Source organism: Pholis gunnellus, assembly GCF_910591455.1.
Source record: "Pholis gunnellus genome assembly, chromosome: 5".
NCBI classification, from domain to species: Eukaryota; Metazoa; Chordata; class Actinopteri; order Perciformes; family Pholidae; genus Pholis; species Pholis gunnellus.
In genome coordinates, this window is record NC_136531.1 from 24,209,116 (window position 1) to 24,217,472 (window position 8,357).

At 43.0% G+C, this 8,357-nt stretch overlaps 1 protein-coding gene across 1 annotated transcript; it reads left to right on the forward strand.

Annotated features, from left to right (window-relative positions):
• Positions 1-736: 736 nt before the first annotated feature.
• Positions 737-6,520, forward strand: hpf1 (histone PARylation factor 1). Its single transcript, XM_079160298.1, has 8 exons — positions 737-806; positions 2,025-2,208; positions 2,930-3,116; positions 3,316-3,414; positions 3,840-3,996; positions 4,327-4,414; positions 4,540-4,712; positions 6,239-6,520. Exons 1-8 carry the CDS (start codon positions 768-770, stop codon positions 6,371-6,373), a joined length of 1,062 nt encoding a protein of 353 aa, XP_079016424.1. The 5' UTR covers positions 737-767; the 3' UTR covers positions 6,374-6,520.
• The last annotated feature ends 1,837 nt before the right edge of the window (positions 6,521-8,357 follow it).

Here is an 8,357-nt window from a genome sequence, read left to right on the forward strand (position 1 = left end):
AAAAGTTCAACACTGCAGCTGTGTCCCAAACAAACTGGCCAAGAGCATATCCTGTCAGCAGTCCCAATTCTCACATAAGTAACATTGATGTGTTTCAATATCTTCAAAGGACCGAAGGACAAGAAAATAATCATTTCCATTCTATATCTGCATTTGTGTGTCAATGCAGACCATGTCATGTAATTACCGTATACTGCATACCCTATCTATTTGTAGAGTATTTTAGCCTCGGCATCAAACCTGTCCATGGCTGCACAGTGTCACCCTGTAGTACCAGTGGTGTTTCTAAAGCATTATAAATGAATGAAAATGAGTTACCTTCCTTCTTTTTCTTTCTGAATTCCTCAGCAAACTACACTTGATGTTTGTGCTGATTCTAGTTAGTTGTTTTTCAACATATCCATTCAAACATAAAAATTGTAATGTATAAATGTGGCATTTGCGTCACAAAACAAAATCACATCACCAAATGATGTGAAAGAAAAAATGCTACAGACTGTCAGTTATAACATCACTGTTAAGTCAACGATTTATAAATATCTATGTTTTTTAAAGTACGGATGTAAAGATAGGTATTATCAAGATAAAGATGAAAACACACCGTGTGCAAATCAACCGCCAATGTGCAAGCTCAGTGACACGGTTGGTTGTTGCACTTTGCGATCCCGGCCTCCGGGGGGCAGTGATGTGCTTTAAGTCGGCGGGGCAGTGGCGGCTGATTCCGACCCGCAGAAGAAGACGCCGACGGGGGAGACAAGAGGAAGAAAATGACAGGGCGCGCAAAAAGAAAACCCAAATCCAGTCAGGTAATGTTACAATGTTTCGACCCCCTATGTCGGGCGCAGAGGTGTCCGTTCAAAAGGGCGGCATCACCTTGCAAGGAGCTGTGCTGCGTGTTGTTATAATGGCGCCAAAGCAACTTCTGATAAAAGCTATGGGCAGAGCTGTTTGGCACGCTGTCTTGAGCAGTAGCGGTCAGACGACAACATGGCAGCAGGGCACCGATACCGTTATCGAAAAGCCTCTTGTTCAGTGACGTTCACAATGGCAAACGGTTAAACGTCACGTGCCCGCTTATTATAACATAACGTTTCGATGTTTGCATGAACTTAACTAACGTCACACAAGTCTGCAGCGCTGAGTTATTGAGCGTTATTGTAGCTATGTGACGTTTGCAGGCCAGTCTGCTGTAGAGAAACGTGTGTGTTTGTTGATTTCATTAGTGGGTTGATCCCACAAAGGCCAGCAGTCGGTGCCCTCGGTGCTAACATTGGTTTGCAAAGAAGACCTCCCAATGAGTCGTCCTCTCTCCCTTAACGTTGCTCTGCCGGTGTTGTGTCGAATACTGTTACCTCGTCGACATGCGTTTCCCCCTACCTAAAAAACACTGAACCAACCCTTATCGCTTACCCTAACCACCGAGGGGGGCGCTGTCATTTTAAAAGGAGGGAAACACGCTTCGACCTGGGAACAGATTTCTACATAACACCTGTTAAGAAAACAAGCAGAGCACTGAACACGGCTCCATTTATAAAGGCGTGGGAGACCACATGCAATGCAGTTGTCATTTTATTCACACAAATTAAACAACCTTGCAAAAAGTCCTACCTTAATGAGCTGTAGAGTTTCACCTTGACTGTCACTCTGGAGGCTGTAGGTTGTGATTCTGTTGAGTTTGATTGTGCTGTGGGTTAGATACAAATAGTCTGCTTTTTTATATAATTCATTTTTTAAAAACACAATCGCGTTTACAATTCCTCTGCTCTCTGTATCGCGCAAGGCGGAGTTCCGCACCGATCCGCGCGCACACACAGACACGTGCGCGCACACACAGGTGAGCACACTCCCACCAGCAGATGGGGTGAAGATGCAACAGTGATCTTGGTGATCTTAGCTGCACATTACCATCCACTGATTGATAGCAGTCCTGCTTCTGCCCATCTTTTCACTGCGGTATTTAATATGCATTTATTCGTCATCTTAAATGTTCCCATATGGGCTTAACTCATTGAGCTTTTCTTCAGGAGTCCGGTACTGGCAATGGGGAGTTCAAGAAAGCCCGTACCGATGAATCCGAAGCCGCGCCATCTTCAGAGGTGCATTCAGAGCAACGAGACGAGATGCTGCAACTGTACAAGCTTCAAATGCCAGAAGATCTGTACCACTTCTGGGACTTCTGCAAGGAGCTCCACCCCGACAGCCCCCGTGGTATGCTCCCTACCACTACGCTCTATCTTGTTACATGAATACCGGTTTGGACTGCCTGTAGACATGCAGAAAACGGGATGGACCAATACTTAGCCAATGGAAAGGCTGGATGACAAGGGCTGAATGCACAAATGTTCTACGAGACCACTTGTAAAAATTACACAGTACCAGCCCTCATGGTCTTGGTAGCTGCCAGACAGTCCACGGTAGTCTAAACAGCATTGCTGTTTAACGCACCATATAAGTCGGACAGCCACTGATGGTCAATAATCTATAAAGACTCGAAACATTTTTTTAGCAATTCCTCAATGTAAGTTTCTTTGATCAAAGTGACATCTGCAGGTTTTGTGTGACAGTCAGACTAAGGATGGAACAAAGAAAAACCTTGTCCCATATGAGTGATTTTAAGTATTTAACAGGCTGCTTTGTGAGACCATAACAAGGATAATGGAAGCTACTGGAAGAATGTGGTTCCTTGAACATGTCTTCTAGCTTTCTTTGGTTTTGTGTGTGTATGTATATATATATATATATATATATATATATAAAGAAAGAACAGAAAAGTGTTTCTTTACACACACACACTCACACAATACATCAATATAAGTATCAAAACCATCCGAAAAAGCCCAATCTGCATCTGCAGCAAGCGAACACAAACATTTGACTGATTAAATTTATCTCTGTCAATATAATTTTGAATTCATCTTAATCTATATAGGTGCTCTGAAAGACACGCTGGGTTTGCAGCTGGTTGGTCCCTTCGACATCCTGGCAGGAGCCCACAAAAACGCCAACAATCCTCAGCCCAACTTCCACCTCCACTGGCGGTATTTATACGACCCGCCGGAGTTCCAGACCATCCTCCTGGGGAGTGGAGACAGTCAGCATCACATCGGCTACTACAGGTACACACGACGTCCGTGCCGAGCCGGCGTTCTTGCTTTTGTCAACGCTGTAGCTTCCACTGCAGAGCCGTTGACATAGCCTGCTAGCACTTACTATACCAGCTACAGCGAGAACACGACAGAAACCGCGGTAACTGTATCTACATGAGTACGATTCATTCTGATTCACTGAATTCTGTTGCTCCCCCAAATCCACCAGAGACCTTCCAGACTCCCTGCCTTCGTTCGTTGGGGAGAATGAAGCCAAGAAAGGCTGCGCTATCGCGCAGATGGGAGACAACGTGTTCGCTGCTGTCCTGTGAGTACTGACCACATGTTCACCCCGCGGACACATTTTCTATACTTTCAGCTGCCTGGTTTAAGAGACAAAGTTTCAATTTCAATATGAGAAACTAGAATGTTTATGATCCGTGTGAGTCATTTAAAAAAAGTAGAGGGCCTTTTATCCATCTGGCATTTCCAGCTCTGTTGCAGTACACTGACACTTTTCATTTCTCACCAGTAGCAAACAGTGAGTAAGCCTTCCAGAAATAATTGTATTATGTCAAAAGACAGGTTTACATGGAAGCCACACAAAAACTCTCAAACGCTAAATGCTTGCTCAGATCAGTGATCATAAAAGGTAATTGCCTATTGTGATAATATGCCTTATTAAATCTGCATTTGTCTTCTTTTGATGCTTTCTTCTTCCATGCATGTCATCTTGCGCACTTGTTCCATCAGCCTGTATCTGTTGAGGAGGAGGAAGGCAGAGAGGGGCAGCAAGAAAGCTGGCGGAGGCGCCTTGGACAGCTTGGAGGCACAGCTGAGAGACCGGGCGGAGACTCTGGGCTTGTCCCTAGAGCAGAAGACCAAAGCCATGAAGCAGAGGGACAAGAAGGTGACTCACACAAGGGAGCAAACAGAGGTTTCATCCACCGTCTATTGTTTTAAGAACTCACTTAAAACAATCCTAACTCCTAACTCACGTGTTGCTTTGTCCCTAAAACTGTACATTTAAACCCCTGCTGCGTATCAAGTCAATACTATATGTAGTTATGTTTACTACAAGTTAAACCCGTAGCATTTTCGGAACAGTCTATATTGCTTTCAAGGAGCCTCCTTGGTACAGTCACAGAGGATAAATGTGTGTAAATCCTTTTAAAGTGGTTGTATATTCAAAACTACTTGTGCTCCAAGTTGAGAAGGAAATCTCTTGTCACACCAATAGGTGGTCACCAAGACGTTCCACGGTGCCGGCATCGTTGTACCTGTAGACAAGAACGATGTCGGATACAGAGAACTACCCGAAACGGATGGTGAGCTCGTGCACTGTGAATATATAGTAATAAACCTTGAAGTTTGAAAGGCTTGAAAAGCGTGTGTAATTAATTCCAGGTATGTGAGTGATTACTTGATGTTTCTTTTCATCCTCTATATTCAGCCGGCCTCAAGAAGATCCTCAAGGCCATCGCTGAGGCCCGGAACGACGACGAGCGCGTCAAAGCCTTTGGGCCTCTCCAGGAGATTGTCACTTTTGTTCAGTTTGCCAACGACGAGTGTGACTACGGCATGGGGTATGAACTAGGACTGGACCTCTTCTGTTTCGGATCCCACGTAAGTAATCGAATCCCTTTTGTTGTTTGACTATCGTAGCTGGTCTACAAGGCTCCATCCGTCCCAAAAATCATGTCAACCACTCAGTGTTAAAAGCATCAGAAATTCTAAATGTTGTCCTTTTACTTTGTTATAGTCATCTATAGTATTTTTTTTCTTCATAAAAGCACACAATTCAAATAAGGAAATAAAAGATTGTATTTTCATGGATTTAAACAAATCTTATAATCTTCTTAGTTATTGTAAACTGCTCATAATTCGTTATTATTCACTATTTATGTTGCTGTGAAAATGTCTCCTTCAAACAACGTGATTTATTCAAGTTTCTCACATACATTTTACGAGATTACATGTGAACACGTCACGATAGCTTATAATTCGGCCAATACTAATTTTCACTGAACGCATCATAATGTAACGGTTACTAGCGCTCCTCGTGTCAATTTAAACACAGATTGGTTGTTTACAATGTAACATTCTCAGAGATCGGCGACTAGAAAAGCATAAATGATGTCCTGATCACATATTTGACTGAATATCTGCGGATAACGATCGTAAAACTTTATTTCACTGTGATGGTTAACGTAAACTGTGTAATGTACCCGCGCTTCACATGCGTGCCGTACCATGGGGGGGGGGGGGGTCCGTGTGCATCACGGATGGACAACGGTCCATTACACCACTAATGAAAACGCATGTTTCGCTGAATGAATCTCTTCTCAGGTTATTTTTAGCATTTCCAATTCTGCACAGTGCTTCCCACACGTCTTGTGACATTGTTCTATGTGCTGGAGTAAAGGCAAAACGCTCCTCGCAAAGCACTTGTTTAGGGGTCTGCACCCCTCCAGCGGGTCACAGGATAAATCTGAGCACAGTGTAGGGTTAGTAGCGTCACAACCATTTTTTGTTCCATATGTTGAAATTGTTATTACTTCTCCGACAGCAATCGATAAATCAAATGCTCTGACAAAAAAACAAGGAAATTCTGCTACCTGTGGCTTTCCCAGGGCTCCTAATGAGTCCATCTAATCATTTAATTCAGTCCATATGAAACCAGAGTCTAGCACAAACTGCTAGCTTGAGCGCTGAGTACTAACAATGGCCATGTTTGTTGTTTACGTTCTTTATGATTTCGGGGGAGGGGCTTCAGAGGGAGGTCTGAAGGGACTGGCCCGTCAGTGTAGACTTTCCTGCTAGATTCTAGAGACTTTTGGAGCTACTGCTGCCAGCCACGTTCATTGGAAAAGCGTTGGAATTGCGTTTGCTCTGATGTAGCTCAAATAATGTAGATCTAAGATCTACAGTAAGTGAGCGGATATGTCTTCTATCAATTGGGAAAATGCTGACAACACTTGCTAGTTTCTCAACATTACCTACCCTAGCTTTGATGGGATATAAGAGACATTTCTGCCACACATTTTTGGGATTCAAAAGCCAAAAGCCTGAATGTTGCGACCACTAAGACTGTAGTTGAAATAAATGCATTATTGCATTATTAATCCTGTTGGTTTCCTGACTCTCCCCAGTATTTCCACAAGGTTATCAGGCAGCTTCTGCCCATGGCCTACAGCCTCCTGAAACGCAATCTGTTCGGAGAAATTCTGGAGGCCCACCTCTCCAGCCGTAGCAACGACAACCTGGATCAACTCTCCGTACAATAAAAAAAAGAAGACGAAGAAGAAAAAGACTCAGAAGTACACTCCAGCTCGAGCTCTTACAAGCTTTTCCCACCACGTGTCCTTGTCTGTCTGTCGTTTGTTATTGTTCATGTTTCTTGGTGGTTTTGGTGCTGCTGTCATTGATTGGAACCAGTTCAATGATAATCTTGTTTGTAAAAGGTAGATGTCTAATAAAGTATTTTTATATATTTCCCTGTCTGATTTTTGTTTTCCAGGTGTATTGCTGTACCTTTTTTTTTAAAGTTGTACTTTTCATTTTAAGTTTTTTATCGTCGAGGGAGAATTTTTTTTTTTACAATTAGTCCGACCACTGCCATGACAGGGAATCTCATGAATCGTGACTAATATTTCTGTTCTAACCATTTAAAATATACATCTGTCACATTTCTGGACTAATGAGATGACCTACGACTGACATGAGAAGATGTGTCCGATGGGAATGCTTTTTGTTGCTGTTTCAAATTTAAAAATGTGGCCTCGGGACTCTGTACATTACTCTGATTCTGACACATTACTGTTAGGTTAACAAAAGACCTCGGTTCTGTTCATTGGGTTTTGGATGCTCACTGATGCAGATTGTGCAGACCAATAACAGTGCATGTCCAAAAGCAGAAAGCCCACAGTATGTCATTGCTGATGGCACCGGCCCTATGAAATTACCTTTATCTACCTATTTCTGTCGACATTACAGCCTTGTCATTACGTGAACTAGGTTACAGTGGCAAATCTTTAAAAAAAAGAAACGGAGGCAAAAGTTTCTTCCTGTTGGAATTAGCAGTCATGAATCCAGATTTGGCCACACCCATTAAAAGCCAGTCTCTGTAACACAGATGCTTTTCGATTAAACAAATGAATGCAAAATGAGTTATTCGACAGGCAACATTTGCTGCACATCTAATCGACTCTTATTTTCATCTTTTCATCTTTTATTCTGCCATTTAGGTAAACAAAAATAAGATCTGACTTGGAACAAGATGTCAACCTGAAGTCTCTAAACAGTGACACGCGTTTTTTTGTTGTTGTCTGTCTAAATTATTTATTACAGCACCTCTTTCCCCACGCCCCCCTCCACTCGGGTGATGCCTGGCTTTCAAATGTCTCCAAGATATATTGTTATTGATTTTGCCCTGTCGACCCCCATTCAATGTGCAGCTCAGTGAGGACGCACAGGGGCCCAACAATAGTAGCATACATTATGTAAGCCCAACACGATGTGCCTGGGCTTTTGATTATTATTTCATGTTTGTGTTAGTAGTCATACAGTTCTCATTTGATCATGGAGCGCACAGTTAACTTGCTGCAGAAGCAGCGACGGGTGGGGGGACGCAAAAACAGGAGCGCAATGCTGCTTCACGGTGCGTTCACTTGCCGTTGGTAGGAAATGATCCAGCGAGAAAATGTCTTGTTATAGGTATTTTCTTATTTTTTATTATAGGGATAAAGTGGATTGAGCTACTATTCTCAGTGGTAGTAAAATATAAGTAAATGTGCAGCGGTGGTATAATCCCTGTTTTAAGTGATGTAGGGTCTATTTTAAAAACACTATGTAGATAAAAACAATTGCGACACTATAACTAACTAGTCACATACGATCAATACATCATTAAAACATCTGCTTTACTGTTGATCCTCGCCCGGTGTAGATCCTATTTTAGTAACTGGAGTGACAAAAAATACAGTTTTTCAGATTGATCGCCCTAACCAAGGTGCGTTTCCAAAATGTCCGACTGTCCATGAAGGCAGCAGTGATCCTGCGGAGTTTCGGGGAAGCGCATTTGAGGCGCGCTCGCGTCATCACACACATAAACACACACACACGCGCGCGCGCAGGCTACAGCAACACACCACCAGGAGCATCCCTTGAACGGAGAGGGAGCGCTCGTTTCGGTTTGACAATCTGGAAGAATCACAGCGCTACATTGTGTCACGTATCATAACAGGACTGTGTGTGTGTGTGTTTGACGCC

Bases quoted from the DNA above. Each gene is read 5' to 3' on its own strand.
- hpf1 (XM_079160298.1), top strand. From the start codon at position 768: ATGACAGGGCGCGCAAAAAGAAAACCCAAATCCAGTCAG. The intron at 807-2,024 runs GTAATGTTACAA...GCTTTTCTTCAG, and splicing joins GAAAACCCAAATCCAGTCAG to GAGTCCGGTACTGGCAATGG. The intron at 4,713-6,238 runs GTAAGTAATCGA...GACTCTCCCCAG, and splicing joins TCTTCTGTTTCGGATCCCAC to TATTTCCACAAGGTTATCAG.